General features: G+C 40.1%; 1 protein-coding gene across 13 annotated transcripts in view; it reads right to left on the reverse strand.

Annotated features, from left to right (window-relative positions):
- Window positions 1-26144, reverse strand: part of ROBO2 (roundabout guidance receptor 2) — a 746476-nt gene that overhangs the window by 172195 nt on the left and 548137 nt on the right. For all 13 annotated transcript variants that reach the window (XM_085623038.1, XM_085623035.1, XM_085623037.1 and 10 more), the window contains exon 7: window positions 2445-2569. In XM_085623038.1, coding sequence (XP_085479164.1) covers window positions 2445-2569 — 125 coding nt within the window. The remainder of the gene's footprint in view (window positions 1-2444; window positions 2570-26144) is intronic.

Here is a 26144-nt window from a genome sequence, read left to right on the forward strand (position 1 = left end):
ACAGAGAACTGATACCTTCTGTACCTCTGAGGAGCAGAGATTACCCCAAAATCCCAGGGTTGCTTTGTAGGTTATGAAATTCCAGGCCTACAGATCCCCTTCCAGTCTTATTGCCGGGCTCATGGCACTTTTTGGGAGACTTAACAATTTTTGCAAACTCTTGTTCACACACCTCTGCCAACCTCCCTCCAAACGTAGGGACACTATTACAGCCCCGTAGAAACATTGAGTGGGGGCCATTGCATTGTAGGCTGTTAGAATGGGGTGTCCATGATGAACCACCAATGGTATTCCTAAAACCAACTAGGCCTCATATAGTTGAGGCTGCCTGCGTCTCGACCAATTCTTTATTAAAGGCCCGATTCAACTTTTTTATGAACCTCAAACATAGATATTTGTAGGAGTATATCACCTCCACCATCCTATTACCAAAGGACTACTTAAACAGCTTGGAGTTTCTGCCAAAGTGGATTATTTTTTGTTTTTTCCAAGCTCACCTTAAATATGTTGACCTCACATTAGCTGTTAAATCTATTCAGTTTCTCAGTAGGCTTACTTGGGTCAGGTCTTAAATTGCCAGATCGTCTGCATAAAGGAGACATGTCTGCCCCCTATTTTCAGTTAAAAAGTCTGGGTAGCAGCCAGCACACCCAGGGGATCTGCAAGAAACAAGAACAGCATGGGAGTTCCAGACGCAGCCCTGCCTTAACCCATTGCTTAAAGGTATTCTTTCTGATAAAGCCCTGTCCAAGTCAAGCTCCACTTGGGCCCTATTCTGAGAGTGTCGTTCTTGCATAATTGCTAATAAACATAGGGGGATATGCTGCTGTCGTAATTTAGCCCACAGTATACTATGATCCACCAGATCAAAATCCGAGCTAAAGTGAAACAAACTCCCTGGTGTTTCCTTCGCCTTTTGCCCCAGGGCCTACAAGCTGCAGTAATGATCAATTGTTGAGTGGCTACACTTGAAGCTCCCTTGCTCCATTGGGACTATTTCATTGCACTTATTCCAATTCTTTAATGAGATGAGAATGATCTTAGAGTGCAATTTTCCATCAACATCTAGCAGGCTTATCAAGCGGTAGTTACCAGGTGCATCCTCTCCCCTTTTTTATGTATCTATCTGATTATTGCACCCTTCCAGCTAAGCGGAAATGTACCTGACTCTGTTATGGCTATAAAAATCTTTGAATAGAAAGTTGCCCACAACATAGGATTAGTCTTAATTACAATTGCAGGGAGATTATCTGGCCAAGCTGCTTTGGTTAAATTTAGGGAGATTATCACCTTGGCTATGGATTGAGCAGAGAAAGACTCAAATGCCTCCTCCCCAATTCTGGCCAATTATCCCTCACAATTATCTCCCTGGCATTATAAATGTTACTTAAAAAGTTACCCAATCTTTTTCTGGAACCGCACACCTAACCAGGAGAATCGCATTGCTACACCCCCTCTGAACTAACTTCCAGAATTATCTTGTATCCTCGTCCTGGAGGATACAAATAATGAGGTCCCAATTTGACTGATAAAAGGCATGCTTCTAAGCCCTAACCAGGGCCTGATACTCCTTTTTTTTTTGTTTTACAGTTCTAAACCTCAGTCTTATTTGTTGGATCAAAGAAGAGTCTGGCCCATCCTACTTTCCTTAGCTCCTTCCTAGCAAGTAAGCACTCCTTATCAAACCATGGCTGTTTTGACAATTCTTTTTGGCCTCATTATTACATGTCCATACTAATGGGATCACATGATTAAATACCTCAGCAATAGTTTCGGAGTGCCATTCCAGGATTGTTAAACCGGAGGCCCCAGCAAGCTCCAGCTCATTTACCAAGCTCCAGCTCATATTCCAGTGACAAAATACAGCTCTGGGACTTTGATTTTTGAGGAACAAAAATCATTGCTGAGTGGCCACATGAAACCTTGCAGCCACTCAAAAATGTTTCAGTGCCTTTAACAGAGCCTCTATTTTGACTGCTTTGCTGAAAGTGCAGAGGTCTCTGGTTGTCTGGTGGAGATCTCGAAGTATGATGGGCAGTCATGTTGGGCCCTTGAGAAAGACGTCAAACATAGCTAAAAAAAAAAAGGAAAGTCTTGACAACTAGACCAGCATACAGAGAGGAAAGATGCGTACCAGTACCCCAGAAAATGAGGTAGTTCCGCGGATTTTCCCTTATTTCTCTTATGTTTAACCTGCACCACATTTTGAAGTCCAGTCCATGGATAAGCTCATCAAGTTTAATTAAAGTAAGGTCAGACATAAAAATCCAAAATTTCTTCAGAAACATATTGGCACAATTACAGAGAGAGCTTGCAAAATGAAGGTGCATGATTTACACTCATTATTTATGACCTCTTTGTTAATCTTTGCATACCTAAAATGTGGAGATGTAACTTAGGTGGCACCACAATGTAAACAATCAAATTATTGCAAGGTGCCTTACCTGGCTACCTTCCTTTTGCCAAAAGACAGCTGGCTGTGGGTTTCCTTTTGTTTCACAGGGAAATGTCACTGTTCTTCCTTGGGCCATTATCTGGTCACGGGGCCTCACAACAAATTGAGGTGGGGCTATAAAATAAAAGAAACAGATGTTAATTCAGCTGATTTTCCCAAACAAGAGGTTAGGTGCTACCACTCATCTAGCCATCCTTCCATTCATCCATTTGCCTATCCATTCAATCCGCCTATCCATTCAATCCACCTATCAATATGTCCTCACAAATAGAAAATCATATACACAATTAATGTTTGTTCGTACATCATCAAGGTGGGGTTAGGGGGACAAATTAACGTAGCAATATTAAAATCCTCAGTTAAAAAATGTAAAATGGATAGTGTGATGCAACATTGCTAGATTACCTTGCATTTATAGATGACTTCATGAATTAAATGTGCAGACTATTTCCAGGATTTCTCTTCAAGTTACTACAGAAGCATTGATAAAACTGAGGCTGAAAATGCATATAGGAATTCTCTGCTCACATATTTATTTATTGATATGCAAATTGCTGACTCTTCTATTCTATATTCCCAAAAGGCGAAGTATACTGGATTTTAGGATTATACTGACTGTTTATTATAAGTGCCAAGTGTAATGGACAAAGATTAGCCGGTCATGCTATCTTACTTCCAGTACTACTTTTTTAATAGTTTTATCTCATTGTCTTAAAGTATATGTATTTTCTAATACATGCATATTGTTAGAGACTAACGTTAACACAATTTTAGATTTAGTTTTCCATTTACAGTTTAATACTAGGGCACTTTTTTTCTGCATGCTAGAATATGAAATTTGGTTATACAAGAACACATTGGCAATATATTTCTCCTGTGTGGTCCATGAATTCATTCATTGTTATGTATAATTCAGTCCTCCGGGGAACCCTACATTTTTAAAGGGTGCAGTCCTTTGTGTATTTAATAAAAGACATAATGGCAATCCTAATATATATTTTACCAGTGCATCTTTCAATATCAGAGTTAGATTCACCTTAAAGCAAACTTTTCATCACATTTAAAGTGATCTCGACATAAGGGATACATCAAACAAATTCTGAAAAATGAGAACCTTCTGATTTCAATGGGAGAAAGGGAAATTCTTCTAACAAGAAACAGGATTTACAAGCAGAAATCTAATTAGTCATGTGCAAAAATCTGCCTGCTGGCTAACTATAAGAAATGAGGCATGAATAGTGGATGGGGAAGGTGGGGTAAGTTTATACTGGTGAGTAGCAGGAGAGGGCAAAAGAATATGAACACATACAAGATAAAACTTTGTTGATACAAGCAAACAGAGCAGACTCTAAGCAGAGGTAGCCTGTGTGGCTGCGCAAGACCTTTCTCCATTGCACCAGCATGGGACGCGATGCTACAGCTTCCTTCAAATCTTACTTCTTACTTCTCCTGTACCTCCTCCTCACTAAGTTAAGGCATAAGAGTGACAAGCAGAAGTAGGTATATTTGCTTTATTTCTTTCTGCACTGGAGGTTGTCTAGCTTAGTTTTGCTCCTCTTGATATACTGCCATACCCACAAGGTAGATCAGTAATACTTAAAAGTATGGACTGGTGGCCAGTTGTGGCCCCCTTTGTGAACAGCAGCTCTGTACTGATGTTTACTTGAGAGAGCACTAACATTCAAAACAATGTTAAATAAATGGGCAGGAATTTATTTACATGCAAACTGAAGTATATAAAAAAAAGAGGGAAATAGGGTGTCCTGCACCACTTAACTCTAGGAACCCATTCATTTTTAAGACATCTTGCAATAAATGTTTAAGAATCTGATAAAGTCTCTTAAGCATTTTAAAAAAAATTAACATGCAGAAGCGTTTCAACTTTGTACATCAGATTATATCAGTGCATTGAGAATTATTCTATAAAAGTGATTAGCAGTCCTGACGAGGTTTATTTATTTTTGCCAGCAGAGATTCAAAACAATAAGCTTCATATTAATGTAAAGGTTAATAAGTCTAGTAGGCAGTAAAGCTTCATGCTGCAAGGGCCGGCTAGACAGGAACTTAACTAGTTGTGTGGTTTGAGGTGGCTCAGGGAGCAGCCTTCTTCTCGACTAACAATCATCCTCTAATTGTTTTGTCCCGTCCCTAAAAAATGCATGTCCACTGCTTCATACTGAAGATGCACAAATACCCCTTACATAAAAAGTCACTTGCTTGCTATATTTGATGTTTATTGTCAAGTCAAGTCAAATAACTTTATTCGATTGTAAAATTTAACAATCATAAAAGCACAATACATAGATAAACATTTCACAGATAAATTGTTTAAAAAAGCTGTCCAATACTTATGTATGATGGGCGGACTATGTAAACAGAATGAGTAAAGGCATCTAGCAGAATAATCAAGTTTAAGAATATAAATAATTTGTTCAAAGTTAAAAATCATTAGGGAATAGGACAATAAAAACAGCATAATTATCCCTCCATACTTTTCCTGAAATTAATAGCTAGTTTTAGAAAACTGCTTACATATAAAGTACAATCACAGTTCAAAAGTTGAAGGAAATAAAGTGCTGGTTTAATCTGTGTAAAATGTAGTTTCTTTAAACAAGGCTTTAGATATAGCCTTCGAGGTACTGAATAATAAGGACAAAAAAATAAAAAGTGCTCCAGATCTTGCGGAGACTTTCCGTCGCAGCCGCAAGCAGGTAGCACTTGTCCACGATGGGACCCTCTTGGTACAGCCAATAGGAGGTGGAACAGGTCAAATCGGAACCTGGTCAACAGAAATCGTTCGTGGCCAGATATAGGCCACGAGAGATATGGTTCCAAATGTAAACATGTTTTAAGTAGAGCGTGTTTCCTGACACTACATTTCATAAACTCGGCCTCCTCCCGGGCAAGGTACCTGGTTGTAAGAAATGCTTTTTTTTACAAATGTGACATCAGCTTTTGTTATAGTGGATGGGGTTAAAAACAGGGCTGGCCGTCCAAGTTCGGTAAGACAATCTTTTATATATTTCAGCCATGGGACCTTGAATCTACCATCCCAGGTTAAGGCTTCTCTTAATATATCGTTGGTAAGGGGTATATCATTATTCAACCAAGAATTCATCCAACAAAGTATGGGATTTGCGGCTAGTCTATCGCTTAGAAAGGGCAAACCTAACTCCTCGTGAACCGAGAAGTTACCAGTGCCCCTAGGCAGCCTTAGGATCTTCTTTAAGAAATTATTTTCTGTGACCTCTAGGTCTCGCGTCTGGCTATAGCCCCAGAGTTCACTACCATAACTGGCAACTGCAATGCTCTTTGCTTGGTATAATTTAAGCAAGGCCGCCACCGGCAAAGCTCTCTGATGCCCCAAGGGGTGCCCGGTCACTGCAGAAATGGAGAGCCTCTATTAAGCAGAGTGAGGTGCATGAAAAGGGGTTTCTGCCTATTAATATAGCTGGGAGAAGAGTCAGGTCTAGGGTTGCCTGCTGAAAAGGGATTCATTCCCATCCATCCTTAAGGAGAAGGGGAGCTGGTTCCATTCCAAGCGGCCAAGAACCGAAAATGACCTGCCCTCTGGTGGTCATCCTAGAACTCAAGATTTCCAGTAAATGGGCATTAGAGGAGCGGAGATGTCTCTTAGGTATGTTGAAAACAATATTCTTTCTAGTATATGGACCTCTACATATTATATAAACATTGCCTGATAGAAGATCCCAAAAGCCCAGATCTAAGGCCCAGGAACCTAGGCTTCACGTGGCATCGATTTGAAACTTTTGCACGATAAGCAGCAGAAGCCTGTTTCATGCCCCGGAAAATTGCCTTTAAAATAAAAACATCCAGCTATCTACACACCGTTCAGAAACCCATCTGACTTTGCTTATGCCAGTACGTATGATTGACCATGTGCTCTTATCTCTATGCATTCCATTTGCTTAAGTAAATTTTTCTCTCACAACTTATACGATGTTTGCCCCTTTTGTTATTCTTGTAAAGCACTTTGTCACCCGAAAGGGTCTTGCTTGCGCTATATAAAGCTCTAAATAAATAAATAGAAATAAATAAATAAATAAAAGACGTGTTACCATTTTGCACTGCAACTAAATTCATTAAATGAATCTTTGGATTTGTAAAGTGAGGACAAAAATCTGATGTTGGCTGTTTCTACTTAACAAAACAGAACCCACCACCAACAGTATCCACAAGTTGTTGTTAAGGTCTTAATTTACCTTGTATGTTAAATCATGGGGAGCGGGGATTGGGGACGAGGGACGGTGGTGATTACATTTTGGTTTCACCCCCTTATTATATCTGAAGAGGGAAGCATCATTTTCTAGTGCTGTGTTTTTTGGACCGTTGTGGTTTTGGAAATTAATTTACGTGTTGTTCTGCTGTTCCACACAGGGTCGGACTGGGAACCAAAACCGGCCCTGTCAAAGTGCTCGGCCAGCTCCCCTGGGGGTTGGGGTTGCGGCCGAACTGTTTGCCAGGGCCGGTTTCGGCCGATTTTGTTACAGGGGCCGATATTGCAGCATAGGCTGCAAAAACGGCCCTGTAACAAAAACGGGCCCCCATGGGCCTAAGACTTGCCCCTACCCTGGCGGCCCACCAGGGAAATGCCCAGTGCCCGCTACGGCCAGTCCGGCCCTGGTTCCACATGGGCTGATTCGGACTTCAATGCTCATTCAATTTGCAGTGGGCTTAAACCTTTTGCTTTTCTGTTCTGATGCTGCATTATTTGTACCAGATTTCCTTCTTCTGCTGGATTTCGTGTCCCCTTTGCATTTCAAAATGTGGTTGGGAGCTTGTCATGTTTCATAACAATACATCCAGCGATAGTTGCATGTTTATATCTATGAACATGATTAACATGACATTGTTTTCTGTTCTAATTTCACAATGTTTACCTTCTAGATCTCCAATGTTTATTACTATCCTGTCATTGTTGTCAATCCATTCATTCATAGTATCATTTAATGTAATTTTTTAAGGTGCTTTGACATAAAGTGCCATATAGCACCACAACTGAAGAAAGAAATAAAAAGGCCATCTGGTGCCTAGCCACACCTACCCTGAAGAATACTAGGGCTCAAGTTACATACCCGGCGCAAAACCCTCTTTACTGCATGGCAAACACCTAACTAGATTCAACCAGCTCAACTGGCAATGTGCCCAATTACACAAAAATGTATTTATCCTCATTGCCGGTGTGAGCAATGACAGAGCCTGTGATGAGGAGACTGCATTATTGAAAGATAGCACATCGGGTTGAAAACTGTGGCTCCATCTTTCATTAAAAGTGGACCGGTGACATGAGAGGGAGATGCCAGTGGCGGTCCATGCCTCTTTGCCTCTCCTCCCCTGTCTGTAATAAGGGATGGGAGCAAAGGCAAAGCGTCCACTGATTTGTATGGGGCCACGCAGAAGCTTTCTGCTGAGGATGGCAACGCTATGGAACTCTTCTCCCCATGGCCCTAAGAACTGCTCAGGCCTCCGGTCCTCTAGGAAATCTCTCAAGACCTGGCTCTTTAATCACTGAGGAGCACTATTTTAAGATTCCCATCCCCGTCAGCGGCCGCGCAAAGAAGCACCCGGCATTCGAGCGGATTATAAAAGTGTTGATCAAGTCACTTTCCCAAGCAAGGAGGGCACTGTCTGTAACACGGCCCCTGGTTTTGCCACATAGTTTTATTTCTTCTCAAGTCCCGCCATTCTGGCTGCGCACTAGACTAGCAAAGATGTATACAGATTGGGTCTTTGTTTTGTTTATATAAAGGTTAGAAGAATGTGAATGGCTGGTTTACCAAGGAATATGTGTTGTTTACCTATTTTTGTATAAACATTTGGGACAGGACGGTTCCTATTTACTTTGCCTGCAGAAAGTTATTCCAATGAAACAAACACAGGAACCACCAAGCGGAAAGTTTATTCTGTGAATGCTTGTGTTCACTTAATAGGGGCATAAAATGAAACCTGTTGAAAGAAATCAGCCCAGCTGCAGCGCGAGGCGACGGGTCTTCTTTCCTATCAAACAATTGCCATGCATTGCTTTCAAAGCTGTACTAAACGGGTTGAACCAAAAAGAGTAGCCAGACTGGGGTTAAAGCACATTAGCAAGTCAAAGACAAGAGCAGGGGAAAAAGGTTACCTTGTGGATTCCTTGTAACCAGACATACATATGTAAATCTCCTGAAAAATATGATTAGAATTCCTGAGCAGTCCTCTCGACCCGCACCGTTGTGAGGATACAGGAGACTGTAAATTAGATTTGATTCCTGCCAAATGATGCTTTGATACAGTGTTCAGCTAGCACGGACTTCAATCACTGTCATGCGAGAGCTCTGTTATGCTAATCACGGGCTCGCGAGGGCGAGAAGGATGCTATGGAAATCAGATGCTTGAACATGAATGGAACGCATAGGCCACGTACAAGGTGGGCTCTGGGATGAGGGGCTGGGAGACCTAAAGGTTAATCACATCATGTTCGGAGCTGTATTCACAGCCTTGGAGAGAATTCTGTAGCGGGTACTGAAATGAGGATAATGGTGCAGGGGTTAAGAGTATTGCAATGTAAGGAGGTCTGTCAAAGGTGTGCCATTATGACTCGCAGCATACTATTAGTTCACCTTTTTCTGACTAAATGCACCCTGGTGCTGTTATAAGGGGTTCTGTGCCATAGGACATTGAAGATGGCACGGTACAGCGTCATAGTTTCAGCACTTAACCAATGCTGTAGTGATTCTGCGCATATCACACCACCTCCCAGTGTCTTAAATTGGAACCATGACTAAGGAAAATGTGTGCAGTGGGCTTTTGTATTAATGTGTGTTACCTCTCACCACCAATATCTTGCACCACCTCTCTATGGGACCACCTTGAGGCACATGGCCACCATATTGTTACATGCAGAAAATCAGATTCATTTTTCACTAATAAACACAAAAATATTGCAGTATACAGGCTATTTCAAGTATACTATTGAGCATAATTATGGGGAAGTTATCATGCAGTTTTGAAAGCATCGTACAGTAGTTTTTCTTTTGTGGATTACTAAAAAGGTTATGTGGTTCAACCCCTATGAGCTTTCAATAAGTCGAACTGATTTCACCCCACTGCATTGATTACATCACTTTTCAAGAATAATTGCAGAAGACAAAAACAATCAGTGCCTCAAACATCATGACCTCAAAGTGTCTTTCAGCAAAAACTCCAAATAAGATAAAGTTCAACTAAAATAAATAGATAACACCTTCACAATTGTTACCCTAGTATAAGTAAACTGCCATTTTATTTAATAAATGTATTAAAAGCTGCCTAAGGGTCTGCTTTAAAGCAAAGGTGACAGATATCCCATCCACCGTATTATCAATCAATCAATCAATCAGGGGATTGTAAGCGCGCTACTCACCCATGAGGGTCTCAAGGTGCTGAGAGGGGAGGGGAGCAGATCTGTTTAGCCAAAGAGCCAGGTCTTGAGGGTCTTCCTGAAGGTGTTCAGGGAGGGGGTGAGTCTGATGTGTGCCGGTAGCTCGTTCCAGGGGTTGGCTGCAATGTGAGAAAAGGATCTTCCGCCTGCTCTGGCTCTGTGGATGCGCGGGGTTTCTTTTGGGTACGTGGAAGTTGATTATGTCATTGAGGTATTTGGGTCCATTGTTGTTTAGGCATTTGTAGGCGAGTGAGGATTTTGAAAGTGACTCTTTTCTCCATTGGGAACCAGTGGAGACTTCGTAGGTGTTGGCTGATGTGTTCGTGTCGGAGGATGCAAAGGACGAGTCTGGCGGCGGTTTTCTGCATTGTCTGGAGTTTGCGGAGTAGGGACTTGTTGATGCCGGCGTAGAGTGTGTTTCCATAGGGCCATGTAGATGTTGAAGAGGTGGGGCTCAGTGATGAACCCTGTGGGACTCCGCAGGTGATATTTGTGGGGTTGGAGAGGAAGAGTGGGAGTCTGATCCTTTGGCTTCTTCCAGTGAGGAATGATCGGATCCAGTCCAGGGCTGTTCCTTGTATGCCTGCGTCGTGTAGTCTGGCGACTAGTGTGCGGTGGAAGACGGTGTCGAAGGCCGCTGATAGGTCGAGTAGGATGAGTTCTGTGGAGTGGCCTTGGTCCAGGAGGGTGCGGATGTTGTCTGTGGCGGCGAGTAGGGCGGTCTCTGTTTTGTGGTTGCTTCGGAATCCATATTGAGACGGGTCGAGGACGGCGTTCTCTTCAATGAATCGTGTCAGTTTACTGTATTACAAGTGCATTATTTATATCCTATGGCACTTGCAATATGGTGGACAGGATATCTGTCATATTTATGATGTAGTATCCCATCCACCAAACTCTAAATCAGGCCCTATGTAAGCAAAGCCAACAGAGCCCTGTACATTTTCAGCATAAGAGGTATTCGTAACAATAGCATAATTAGTAAACTTTTTAAATGCAAAGGCCTAGCCAAAATCACCTTGCCAGACTGAATTGATTTTCATCAGGTGCATGCTTCATGCACCTCCTATCACACTGAAGGCTCCCAAAGCAGATGAAAATTAAAAAAACCTGAAAACAATATGTAGCTGGATGATGGCCACAACCTAGCTGTATTGGTACACAGCATGTGCTATTTGTTAGAAGGACGCTGGTTAGTCACTGACTAGTAACCAAAACTTTTCAGTCACTTCTATGACTGCGCTACTTTCTCATTCCTCCTCAGCTTTACTACTTTATTGCCTGAATCCTTTTCTTATGACAAGTTATCATTCTCCAGCTGCCTGTGATTTTTTCCAATACATAATATGCTTAGAGTGGAATATAGATCACCCCTTATGCTTATGATTGAATGGCTTTATTGCCTTTCTCAATTGCTCTTGATTCAATGCCTTTCTTCCCTATTGTGTGTGTCACACCTAGGAGAAATTTGTTCTCACAGTCTTCTGAGTGGATGACTTCTGTCCTTCCACTGATGACTTCAGGGACTCCTTTCCTATTTTGAAATTAGTGAGCACTCCATGTGAGTGCACATGTTTCCTTTCTCCTTGTTCCTCGGCACTCTACCTGCACACGTTTATGTTCCTTTTCTTCCCGCACTTCACAGTCCCAATCCTCATTTCAAGTTTTGTATTTATTTATTTTTCATGAGGCACTGGCATCTGCAAAGTGTTACCTGGCTGCTCGTCATCATTTTATTGTGTGGCGCACACTTCTTTGTAGTACAAAAGCAACCCTATGCACATGCACACATTGATGACAATGTTGGAATACATTTTCTTTAATTAAAACACATCGAAGGATTTCCAGCCTTGCATCATTATGCACACATTCACATGTGTATGCCTATGAAAAAAAGCAATGGCAAAACCAATAGGATAGTCATTTGGAGCAAATATCTATAGACTTTGCCAAACCTAGTTTGTTTTGACAAAACATTTTAGCAGTGAGCAATAAATAGTATAGGGAAGATCAATTACCCTGCTCCTATTGCTCAAGACTTACCAGTTGCTTTCCATGGCTAGCCCCTCTAATCCTCTCATCAGTCTCCAGAACTTCTAAAGTTTGTCTGTAAAATGCTTGAAGTAGTCCAACTGTCGTCTATCATCCAAAATTAAGGGAATTCCCGCAGAATACAACTTCCTGGACGTCTATATATATATTATTGGAAAGTCTTTGTCGCCTATTAGCAATGATTAGCCCTAGAACCAAGTACTAAATACACTCTCCAGTCAATTGAAATCCTGTGTTTGTAGAGACTGTCAAAATATTTTAATTTTAAATATATTGTTTGATAATTATTATCTGCGGTATTCTGAACATTTCCATCAAAATAATTGTCACAGATAAGAATACTGTTTCTCTTATTCCTAATCATCAGATATTTTCATGTGTAGTTAGAATACCAAGAAATACTGATACATATGTTCTTATGGAATCTAATTGCTAATCAAACAAGGACTCTTCACATGTTTCTAAAAAAAAAAGCCTGTGTATTTAGACAATGTATGACTAGACTGGAATGCCAAAGCTCTGGAAATAATTATTGCATGCCATTTTTCTCAGTTGAAGAGATTTGCTATAATCCAACATTGATTAAGTAATTCATCACTGTCATGAACCCAAGTAAGTGGAGATGCACTCATGCACTATCCAAAAGGTAGATGATGAAAGCTGACCATCAAGGTGGCTTTATCTTGTGGTCCCAGTAAGGTTTTTGAATTTCTGATAACAATAACATCCAGGTTAAGTGAATTCAGAGACAGGGAATCATTTATTACTTTATTTACTTTAGTCAGCACTGAAAAGACACCCTTACCAAATATGCATCGATGTAGTCATTTAAAAGGAAATTGCTCTTTACATATATGCAGTGGATTACAGAGATCAAAACACTGAGGTGAAAAGAATTCTGGGTAACGTGTGTGGTCAATCTAGTTTTAAGGAATGTTCCAAATGTTTGGCAAAGGGGATATCCCCGTGGGTCTATTGCTAACACAGCAAGTATGTTGGCAAGGGTGTGCCAATACTGAGAGGAGAAGAAAGAGGTTATTTAGATAGGGGAGGAAAGACATAATATATCTTGGTTTGATGGAGTTACAATTGGTTAGGACATTATTTTGGCACATACACTAACTAACAAAGTTACTGAGTTAGTGTATGGGCTCTGGAAAGCATGCATTTCTTAAAATAGGGGCCTTATTGTAAACCTATATTGAGGCTCAGAGCTATTCACCTATTTTACACAATTTCACTTACTAAAGTGCATACATTTAACTCAGAATTTCTCTGAGTTTAGTGAATGAGCAAAGAAAGAACAGCTCTGAAACAGAGAGGTAACCAGTGTTTACCGTATCTGAGCTGAGCAGTCCACACCGCATGCACTAAGAGTCAATCTGACTAACATGTGTGCACTTTAGACAGTGCTAGTGAAGAAAAATAGACATTAACTCTGCTTTGAGCAAGTACACACCTGCATGTCACAGACCCTCATGCATGACTCATCTATGGTTGTATTTAGGCACAGAACAGTATCATTACGCAACCTATGGAATTAAGTGAGAATGAAAATATGTGTAAATCCAATACAAATTGTGGTTCAAATCCTACAGAGGTCAAATCCTACAGAGGTAGGATTATTTTTGTGTGAATTGGGCATCTTTTATATTATGCCAATAGTGAAGGAGCAGAATTGGCGAACACAAAAAAACAGGTATCTTACAATCTCTTTAATGGAGTACAAAGCGCTCATACACCATTAAAAAACAAACTCTGAAATAGCTAAGGATGAAGCCTATTCCAGGTGAGTGATTTGGTGCATTGTTACTATCCGACCTCAATAGACTAAATTGATTCAGTCAGTGTTTTCTAAACTAGACAGTGGTGGCTTGTTCTAGTGACTGACAACTCATACACACCCTTTTACTATCAACAGGTAAATGCCAGTTACAATAGGACACTGCATTTACCGACACTAATCATAGAGGTAAGTGTGTTTGAATTTAAAATACAATATAAGCCAGGGTTTTTCATATTTGTAAATGAACAGACTTCCTACACATAATGATGGGATGTCACTTGGAGTGGACTACACAAAATGGGAGGCTACAAACTTGATCTTGAGTAAGTTGTATTTCCAATCAACACAAAACAGGCCAACATATGAACTATAGAAAACTACTTGAATTCTATAGGAGAGATCAAGATCTATATGAACCATCAGTAAATATGATAGAAATCAGGAATCAGTGTATTTCCAAAACAATGGTAAATGATGTTCCAGCCACTTCATAATGGTTCCCAGGTTAGCATAATTATGTTGACTCTTTGAGTAATGCAAACAACTAGCAAAAAATTGTTTCAGTTTGCCACATTATTTTACTAAAGTTTGCTAGCTTTCTTGCCAGCTAGCTGAATGTGAGAGAACTCTACAGTAAAGACTATACTCTACATTTGTCTTAATTATAAAATACTTCTACGGAGTTGCAGGTGATAACGCTTTGTGCTTTTGAAATAGCATGTAATTACAACCTTTAAGATTCTTAGAAATGTATTTATTTGGCGCAATGTTTACATTGGCTGGTTATTTAAAATTCAACACTGTATTACAACATTCTAATTAAATATGTCAGTAACAAAGACACATATATAATTGCTTGCACTGCTACTTGTAAAAGTTACAATCTGGCAACTTCCATTTTCATTTTTTAAATACTGTTCTAATTTCTTCCAACCAACTTCCTAAGGTGGTCTTAGAAGACACAATTTAGTAGTGGCTGAGTCTCTGCACATGTGCAACGAACGTGTGTGGCACCAGAATAACTGAGAGCAAAATATTAGTGTTATCTGGTGGATAAATGATGCCTCGGGATATATAATACACAACGCAGTTCTGAATAAAGCAGTACATTGAGCAGTCTGCCAACTGTAAATATTCTTGCTGTAATGTGGGTAACATTCAACTCTATGTAATGTGGAATTTCGAAGGACATAGCATTACTCCTAAGTCTATTAAAGAACAGATTAATCATTGGTGGTTCAGGGTATTCGAAGTATGTTAAGGACGTCACTCAGTGTCTCCAGAGTAGAGCTGTTCCACTCGGTGATATGTACAGAAAATGTATGTTGCAATCTAAGAGAGATGCGGAAAACCATATCACACACATTGTTTTGTATTAAAAATATATATTGTTTCCTGGTTTTGTGTAGCTTGTTGAATTACATTAACAGCAGTTATGTTAATAGTCTGGATCATTCTTGCTCTATAGGTATAACGATGAAAGCCGTTGCTATATATTAATCTTAAAATTCTAATTCCAATGTTCAACCTAAGATCTGTTTAACTTTCTGAATCATATTAATTGCTTCATCCACAATTAACTTCTTATAGCAAAAAACGGTCAGATATGTTCTATTCTGCTTAAAAAAAACTGTGGTGGAGTTAACAAAAAAGATAATCGATTGTGATGAACAATCATGGGGTCCATATATTTAACAGTCATTAAACAAAAGTCTTTTGTTTCCTGAGTGTTGTGCATTGCTTAGATTGTATTCATCTCAATGAAAACTGAGAGAAATGAGTAGTGGTGTGGAAATTAACATTACAGTGCCCGATTCTCAAAACCGATGAGTGCAAATCCTCAAAAAGTGGATGTAAATACCGAAAAAAGATGTATGCATACTTTTCCAGGCACAAGACTAAGCTCTAAAGGTAATCTACCTTTACTTAGCGAGCACTAGTACGCATTACCATTAGTACGCATTTATAACTTCGCAGGATCTTTTTGTATGCATGTTTTTACTTAGCATGCCTTTACTTAGCATTTACCGTTACTTCGCAAAGTACTTTACTATGCAGACTATCTACATCGTTGTTTGGAAAAGGAGGCACTTCCATTTCCAAACAACGACGTGCAATTATGACGACACATTAAGCAGGAGAAGAGAGGGACCACGGATGAAGGGGAAGAGAGGGACCATGAGGAGAGAGCGGTAAGTGGGTTGTGTACTTTTTAGGGTTGTGCAGGGGGTAGTCTTTTAGGTTGTAGTGTTTTGTTTGTGTAGTGTTTATTTTAGTTTTTGGGTTTAAAGTAGTGTTGGGGGTCGTGAAGGGTAGGTTTTCGGAGTAGGGACAGGACAGGGGGTCAGGGGAGGGATGTTCAGGAGGTAGTGATTTAGGGTAGTGTAGGGGTGTTTGAGTAGTGTAGGATAGAGTTTTAGGGTTTAGGGTAGTGTCGGGGGGTCATGCAGTGTAGTGAAAGAGTGTAGGGACAGGAGTGGGGGAAGGACATTTAGGGGGTAGTGATTTAGGGTAGCGTAGAGGTGTTTGAGTAGTGTAGGGTAGAGTTTTAGGGTTTAGGCTAGTGTCGGGGGGTCATACAGTGTAGTGTAAGAGTGTAGGGACAGGGCTGTGGGAAAGGGGAAGGACATTTAGGGGGTACTAATTTAGGGTTTAGGGTAGCGTAGAGGTGTTTGAGTAGTGTAGGGTAAAGTCTTAGGGTTTAGGCTAGTGTCGGGGGGGGTCATGCAGTGTAGTGTAAGAGTGTAGGGACAGGACTGGAGAAGGGGGAAGGACTTTTAGGGGGTAGTGGTTTAGGATAGTGTAGAGGTGTTTGAGTAGTGTAGGGTAGTATAGAGTTTGAGGATTTGTGTAGTGTAGTGTTCCTATTTGTAAATGTGAATGTATGAAAAAAGTGGATGGAATCACCCACCCAAAAGACATATTTAATTTATTAAAAGCATGTTGAAAATATTAAAATACATTAATGATTACATGACTTTTTTTTAAATTTAAAGTGGTTTTAATTACATTTGCTATACTCCCACACCCAAAAACCATAATTCCCTGTCATCCCGTTCCAGGGGATAGCTTCGTGTTAGAGATTTTTTGTACTTACTACGTGCAGTAAAGGAGTTCAAATGGTATGCGTATTAATTAAATGCAATGAAAACGCATTATAAGTACATTTAAATGCATTCGCAATGTAAATGATTTCGCAGTATAAACTTGCGAAGTAATGGTCATTGCGAAGTAAAAACTTCATAATAATGTCATGCGTACTAATGGCTAGCAAAGTAACGTCATATATTCAGCTCTAAAGTCATTTGCCTCGTTTTGCGCACACTGTTATAGCATGATCTACTGATCATTCAGCACAATACACCTACTCAATACACCAACAGAGTGTGGGTCATTATCAAATGTTCCCAATATTATCCCTATGGGCTTCACTTCTTTTAAAGACGTTTAGAACATTTGTTGACTTGTAGCTGAATAATTAATTTGAGGCAAATGGCAATCTTTTTCAGCTAAATAAAAGGACTACGTAAAGCAACAAAAAAAGGTTCAAAGAACAGGGAAAGTCTGAAGAAATTGTTTTAAATATAAAAAATGCATTTATTATTTAACTATAATAGCCAATGAGATCACCATCATAAACACAATAAGGAAAATAAAATAGCACCTAAAAGTTAAAACAAGGTTGGAAAGCCATCAGCATCTTTAATGAACAATGATATAGTCAGAAAATCATATACAATTGTCCAGTCCACGTTTAAGAGAGAAATGTCAGTATGTGCACACTGTTTATATAATGTAGCTACATTCCTCCAAGGGATATGACTGGACTCTCATACAGCACAACGTGTAATCAGTGGTAAGTAGAGTTTGCAGAGCACAATAGATCTCAGGGGTGAAATAAGAAACATTTCTTGCCATTTCAAAAATGTTCTCTAGCATAAGCAACAACATTGGTACACAGACACACACTTCAAAATAACCTCTTTTTTTTTCTAAATCAGCATGGAAGTAGCCAACCCAAGATTCCTGGATATGTACACTTAATTATTAAAAAAGATTTTCTCTGTACCAACATTCCATATCTAATATGAGTTCATCCAAGCAGGTTAATCCTGTTATTCAACTTCACTGATAAGAAACTGAAGTGACATGCATGAGCAGAATGTTTTGTGAATTACATATAGTGGTCATGCAGGCAATCAAAAACACTTTCTGGAAGAGCTATATTGAAGTCACAAGTTTCAAGCAAAGCCATACAACGTTATGAAAAATGACAAGCATCATTACTGGATTTATTGAAATCAAATGTTTGCACTAAAGCTTTTTCTTTGCTATAATGCTGAATTTGGTTCTAACAAAAGTAGCTAAACTCGTTCACCTGCTTACACCCTAATTTAATATTTTCCTATGATTAGAATCTCCTGGTTGAATCACTGAACAATTTCAATTGTTCTCAGTTTTGAAAGCAACCCATTTGCACAATTCGAACAGTACAATTAACAGAATTAGAATCTGAAAATATAGATTCCTGCAGAAGGTGCTTAAATACATGGACATGCTAGATTTTCAGTAGAACAATATTTTGGGGTTAGGACTGAGACGGGTGAGGTAAAGTGGGGGAACCATGCAATATGCATCGAACACCAACAAAGTCATAACTGTTGGTATCCATAATAATTCTATAAGGAGCTTCTCCTCTTATTGCACATATACTTCAAATAGGAGGTTAATTAGTGTGCTTCTGTGGTTAGTGAAAGTTGTAGTGGAAAGGATTTCTCCAAGAGGGAAATATGTATCCCATAGAGAAAAGAGCGATGAAAAAAACTGTTAAACTGGTAAAGCACAATTCCACCTTGCTTCTTTATGCATATTGTGCACCCTGCAGACACACCTCAATGCATGAAGAAAAAGGGAACAGTTGTTAATCAGCAGAACCAGTTTACAAAGATTTTACTCCAAGTAGAAGTTACTTACTCTTTCAGTACCCCTGGCAAGCCCATGAATTCCTACAGTAAGCCCAACGTACTATAACATACTTATGAAATCGATGCATAAGCAAGGAGATCTAGATTAACTCCCAGCAAAATCTTCATGAATCAGAATCAATGCCTCCCATAGAGTTGCACACATATCAAGAGGAATGGTGTAGAGTATTGACTTACGTTGCAAATGAATCCCTAACATAAGATGAGTGTTCAGGTTCTTTTGAGTGAATGAATGTACCTCCTGTTTGACTGCTCCATTCAAAATAAAAGTGCTACAGCACTACATTATGACTGCAAAAAGCAAGTTTGAACACTAAGGGCTGCTTTCAACCATCCAAAAAAGCACTGTATTAAGTCTGTTTCATCTAACTTCATACCTTGTGTATTCTTGTTAGCTTTTTTAGTACTCCTCTCTGTCCAATGTATTACAATCATGATACAAAGTTACCAATTTTGCCTCTGACTTTATGCAAACATGTAACACTTTGTGGAGTGAAATAATGAAAGAAGAAAATCCTTAAGTTAATGCTGTGTCCTTTATTTGATTTCAATAAATAATTATATAATATCTTTCAGGCTGCACGATACATAGGAAACCATTTCCTATTGGAGATATTTAACTAGGAGATACATTTTAATTTTAAAAAAAGTACTACTGGGGGCATAAAATGGACAACAGGAGCTAGGTGCTATGGAGTAATCCTTCTTTGAGATGTCAACAGTAAAGATAATTTGCTGATGAAACAACATTATCCCCTGACTAGAAGACATGAAGTCTTCTGGAAGATCAAAATGATGATGCAAGACTTTTGTTTCCAGATCCTAATGATTACTGCAACACATGATAATAGATGTATGGATGTATTGCTTAAAATTTAGGAAGTAAGGGCCAGATGTATGCACCTAGCATTTTGCATTTCTAAAACAGCGATTTTTACCGAATCACTATTTTGGAATTGTAAAACGATATGTATGTAGGAATTGCATAATATTTTGACAATTTCTTAATAAAGCCTAATAGCGATTCGGTAAATAGTGAATTGTATTTGGTATTATGATTCCATTCATTCCAATAGGCCTACAGGAATGAATGGTATTGCATTTGCTAATTTGCGATTACCAAATTGGAAGCAAATTTGAGATGTCATCAGCGATGTCATCATTTATGAAGCTGACCATGTCATGAGTGATGTAATATGTGACGTCATCACCAGTGTATTGCAGGCACGCAAGTTATAGTTAGCTCCACTAACTAGAACGGGCGAATTTCTCTGGATTTATATGAGTCAAATGTCCAACTAACTATAACGTTCCTGAAACCTATGGTTTTTTCGGTGAATTTCTAAGGTTTTTTAAATGCTAATTCCTAACTATAACGTCTGTAAAACCTAGGGTTTTTTCAGTGAATATATATATATGTGTATATATATATATATTCACTGAAAAAACCATAGGTTTCAGGGGTGTTATAGTTAGCTGGTTTTTTCACTTGTACAAAACCATTGAAATTCCCCCGTTATAGTTAGTTCAGCTAACTATAACTCGCGCGCCCGCAATGCACTGCTGATGATGTCACATATTACATCACTCATGACATGGCCAGTGACATCACTCATGACATCACTGATGACATCTCAAATGACATCACTGATGACATCACTGATTACATCATCCAGTGAATGTCTGTTTTTCTGAAAATTAAATATGTTTTATATATGTATATCTCAAGGTCGATGGAAGAATAAATGGGTATATAAGTGTCTAAATGGATGGTTTGTTTTTGAAAAATTGATTGTGTAACTGACTGATTAAGTGTATCATAGTGAATACATGGCTTAGTGAGTAATGTTTAAATATGTAAATATCTGTATCAGTCTCTCACTTTGTGTATAAGTGGCTGCATGGGTTGGTGAGTAGCTACATGGGTGTCTATATAGGTTATTAGTTGTTTTTTTGAGTATCAGTCTGAGTTTCTGCATGGTTCGGTGGGGGGTATTATGTAGTGCATAGGTGCATGAATGAGTGACTCACTGTTAGTATGTGTTGAAGACAGCATGTGTGCAGGACTGTATGGGTGGATGAGTGTGTGTATGGGTGTGTTAGTGAGTGAATGACTGTCTCAATAGTGTCTTTATGAGTAACTACATATGTTTTAAACTAGTATATGTGACTATTGGTGTATATAAGTGAGTATATGTGAGAGTGAGAGATTGAAAGAGTTCCTGTAGGAATAAGTATGTGTTTCTATAAGTGATTGTTTAAAAGACTAAGTATGTGTAAGTTTCCGTAGAAGTAAGTGTGGTGGTGTGTGTATAACTGTATATGCAAGTAAATGTATGTTTGATTCTTTATTAGCATGAGTGACTATGTGTGTGAGTAACTCTATGGATGAGTGGCATTGTGTAACAGGATGTATAGGTGTATGAGTACATCTGATGAGTGAGTACATGTATGAGTGACTGTATAGGACTGTTGGTGAATGAGTGGATGTGTATGTGGATCTTAGAATTACTGAAGAGGTTGTTGTAACTGGTATTGGTATGTCCATTGTTTTGAAAATGTTAGTCTCTATTTTTGAATGTGTGTATCAACGGTTATATTAGGGTGAGAGGAGGTCTGCCACTCTATCACAAGGATGATGTCATCAGTGATGTCATCAGTGATGTCATTTGAGATGTCATCAGTGATGTCACTGACCATGTCCTGAGTGATGTAATATGTGACGTCATCAGCAGTGCATTGCGGGCGCGCGAGTTATAGTTAGCTGAACTATCTATAACGGGGGAATTTCAATGGTTTTGTACAAGTGAAAAGTCCAGCTAACTATAACACCCCTGAAACCTATGGTTTTTTCAGTGAATTTCTGAGGTTTTTTAAATGCTAATTCCTAACTATAACGTGCCTGAAACCTATGGTTTTTTCTGTGAATTTCAAAGGTTTTTTAAATGCTAATTTCTAACTATGCCTACAGAGATAGGACATGTGAAGAAAGAAGAAAAAATGCACAGAAAGAAAAAAAAAGTGCAGAAAGAAGCAACAGAAGTCCTCAAAGACGAAGAAAAGTGCAGGAAGAAGGATAACGTGCAGAAAGAACAAAAAGAAGAGCAGAAAGAATCCTTGTTGCAAAATCATCCTGTACCCTCAACTTTTTCAGACGGATACTGGTGGTAACTGAGTCTGACTAACCAGTCCTAGAGCCAGTGCTATGTTAAAAGACACTTAGAATACAGTGAAAACACCTACATACACTAGGGAACATTATGCGTTGGGGTCCCCCTGTGATTAGCATGACCTCCTCTGTAAGACCCTAGTATATAATAGGGCAGGGGGATTAAAACTACCTCTTAAAACAGGCCACAGGGCGTTTTTGCACACGTTAACTCAGGCCCCGTCCCCTCCCTTCACCACTGTGTAAACACGCCCTGTATCCGTTTTTAGTTGGGAGATTGAGTTCATTTGAATCCTGAGGGTCCCTAGGGTCCAACTAGCCCACTAGGTACCTCCAGTAAGTGCCACAGAGCTGCGTTGCAGAGAGGTGTAAAAAGTGGCACAGCCTGGACCACCTCTCTGCAATGCAGCTCAGTGGCGCTTACTGGAAGCACTTGGTGGGCTAGTTAGCCCCCAGGGGCCCTCAGTATTGAAGGGAAATTATATCCCCAATTTAAAATGTGCCATAGTGCGTGTTTGCACACGTCACCTCAGGCCCCGTCCCCTCCCTTCACCACTGTGTAAACGCGCCCTGTGGCTGTTCTAAGTTGAGAGATTAAGTCCCCTTGAATCCTAAGGGTCCCTAGGGTCAAACTAGACCACTAGGTACCTCCAGTAAGCGCCACAGAGCTGCATTGCAGAGAGGTGTAAAAAGGGGCTTGGCCTCAGAACACCTGTCTTCAGCGCAGCTCCCTGGGGCATATTGGAGATGCCTGTTGGGCTAGTTGGCCCTCAGGGACCCTCAGTATTGAAGAGGAATTAATTCCCCAACTTACAACTCGCCAGGGGGCGCGTTTGCAGAGTGCTGCAAGGAGGGGGGGTGGCCTCCGGCACGATGCCAGTCTTTTATTTATTTTATTTTTTTAAGAAGGGGGGCTGTGTGGTTCCCCTTCTTATTCTAATTTATTGGCCCTGATGACCCCATCCCCCAGGGCCTGTCTCCTAATTATATTTTTTTACCCCAATCCCCAGGGCCGGCCACTGGTTTTTATTATTTTTAAAAAATATATATTTATAGACACACCTAGGACATGCTGGACAAACCGTACGTACCTATCACCATGACGATTTGAGTGACATTCATTCAAGGCGACTATGCATACAATGAATCCACGTGGAATGTATTAACACCACTAGTGAAGCTCTGACATGTCTGATGCCCTACCGTGCCTAATCCCGGTAGACACCCTTGTCGTTTATTTATACAAACATGGGTAGCTATTGACAGGCACATTTAATACACATGCACACCAAGCCATTCAAAGGGGATTCGACAAAAATTCGACCAAAACTATGTAAGAAACCCCCCTCACGGTTAATAAAACACACATCCACTGCCGAATGTGTAATACTTTTTATTTTACTCTCTGGAAAGGGGATGAACATCACTTGAGAGTCACACCGCGCTCCTGGCAGAGCCCAATGCTGTGTTACACCCACCATTGCCTGCCGAGTGCCACACACCTCTGTGTTGTATTCCACCAGCTAGTGCATATGCTATGACACTCTCTAGCCCATGTGCACTGTAACACCACCCCGTGAATATGTCATGCCACACTTGTCTTCGCACGGGTTATATTGCCCCATCTAACGTGCCTTCCTCTATGCCTATGTTTTAACGCACAGTGCTATGCCATACATATTACAATCTGGGATCCATATCTTTGTCACCGTGCATATGCAACGTTACACTCCTCAGCACATATTTTTTATACCAACTTTAGAGACTAGTTAGGTTACACAACACTGCCCTGTGCATATTACACTCCAAGGCGCACATCGCATAGCACGCGCTAGTGCCTGTGCTATCTCGTGCTCTCCAATGAATCTTTCATTGCGCACAATGTATTGCATATTATATTTCACGCCCGGTTCATCTTATATCATAACTTTTTGGTGCATAGTTTATACCATACACTATATCTAGTTTTCATTTTTAATCATGCTCTCAGGACTATGTTCTATATAACACTGTGTTCACCTACCCTTTTCACGGGCATTACATTTTGCGATAGAGGGTGGAGGGTCAGGGGGTGTTTCTGCCAAGTGAGCCCGGAGTCACAGTCACAAACGTCCTCTTCTTCCTGAATAAAAGTGAGATTATGCTGCATACTTGTTCATATTTTAAGTAGTTCGCACAGACACACGTTTTAAAAACAATAAAGTTCCTAATACCCGCCTTCTCTGAACAGTTAGCTTGCTGCCCCATCCCCCTCCTCCCTATCCTCTGTTGTGTGAATCCATGGACTAGCCTCCTCCCTCCTGCCATGCATGGTCTGATGTGCTGCCACTGCCCTCAATTTAGTATGATGTACCAGTCCCCTCCTCCTGCCCTCCATTGCCCAATTCTATGCCCCATCATTGACCTCCTGCTTAAACTCTGTGCTTAGCTTGCTGCCCCTATTCTCCTTCCCCCTGCCCTTCGATGTCTTTGTGCATGCCCCTGCTCCATCCTTTTTGCCCACCATGTTCCATGGACCTGCCACTCCTATCTACTCTGAGTGTTCTGTTGAGCTGTCACTCCCCTCCCACCTGCCTAGCATTGTCAGATGACTGTAACCTGTCCCTGCCACCTCCACCCTGTCTGTCCACATGCCATGCCCCTATCCCCTTCCTCCTGTCCTACATGGTCCATTGTACTGCCACACCCTTCTGCCCTCCCTGGTCTGTTGTGCTGCAACTGCTCCTCCTGCCTGCCATGTGCGGTCTGTTGTGAGGCCCCTTCCCCTGAACTTTCTTGTCTGTGCACAGGTCCTGACCCTCCCTTCTATCCTCCATCATCGAGAGGCAGGTTTGTGTAGAAGCTTATGTTGTTGAAACCTTGGAGTCCTTTATAATTAGCTAATATTTTTCACACTTTTTTATAGAGTAGAGATCTGTGCCAAACTCCTATCGTGAGTAAGGCTGACACTTTGCAGACCATTCAGTGACTGTGGAAATTAGGAATGTTGCTTTGCATCACTGTAAAAGACCTTGAACAATTGATGTTAGGAAAGTGGTGAAGGGAGGTTAAATGTAGAGGCATTAAGTGCACAAAATGTGTCTGTGAGGTTTTGGACAGTTGTATATAGTGGCAAGCCTTGGCATTTACAAGGTTGGGAGGAATGATTTGGTGAATATTGGGCGCTACAATAGTGAGGCTGAATTTGTATGAATATTCAATGGCGTATAATAGCCACTTTATTTGAATGTCTGAATGAAAAGGGAGAAATTATTCACTGTGAGGAAGAAGGTAAACTATCATTATGATTTTACTGACACCAATGCTGCCTAATATATCACAAATAAAATATTTCTTGCAAAACACAGATGCATTATCAAGCACTATGTAAATTCAATATTTATATTTTTTAATCAGACGTAGAGCCCTTTTCAGAAGGCCAAAAACATATCTAGTAACATTACAATGAGATTCCCTAAATTAACATTTGCTTGCTTTTCTGACAGGTTCTCAGTCAAATGTAATATTTGGGAAAATGTGCAGATGTAAACTGACCTACAAAATAATTTGCAGAAGTACATTTCCAAATGTGCATCTGAAAACCAGCCAGTAGTGACTTCAGATTATGTGTGCACATAGATGCACATTCTGGGGGGGTTGTTTGACTATTAACGTTGTACACAGCTAATTTGCTGTAGGGCCTACTGCAACTGCACATTTCCAACAAGGTACTTAAATTGAACCAAGCTCAGATGAACGTGCAAGTCAGATAGAAATCAGTTCCCTCTAACATGTCATACAGCGACCCATTGTGCAGCTGTGCTTACTATTAACTTGACTGCTGATGGAGAAGATCCAAAAAAGGAGTTATCTGTTGGCAGACTTCATCAGTATCCATGTTTTAATTTGGTAGCATTCCCATGAAAGATCATGGCTGCTGGCGAAGAACCATATGAGTGCACATAAATTCAATACAGGTTAAACCACGCTCATGAGATTGGGTGCTCTTACGGTATGTGGGGCTTTTTTTGTAGTTGTTACTTAATGGAAAGTTGTGCCCTCCTTTGTAAGTGGCCTTAATCTGCTTTTTAGACAGAAACGAAGACTAATACTGGGGATACTTTTTCTAATGTTTGAAAAACTAGCCTTGAATGCACACAATTGCAAGTTGCTAATTGTAACAAGGGTTAGTTACTTGTAGCATGTATTTATTATTGTAAGACATTGGAGTATTAGGGGGGACGAGAACCCACCTCAAATATTAATCCCAATCCTTATCAGGGTTAACCACTAAATTT

This window comes from Triturus cristatus, chromosome 8, assembly GCF_964204655.1.
Source record: "Triturus cristatus chromosome 8, aTriCri1.1, whole genome shotgun sequence".
Classification (NCBI taxonomy): Eukaryota; Metazoa; Chordata; class Amphibia; order Caudata; family Salamandridae; genus Triturus; species Triturus cristatus.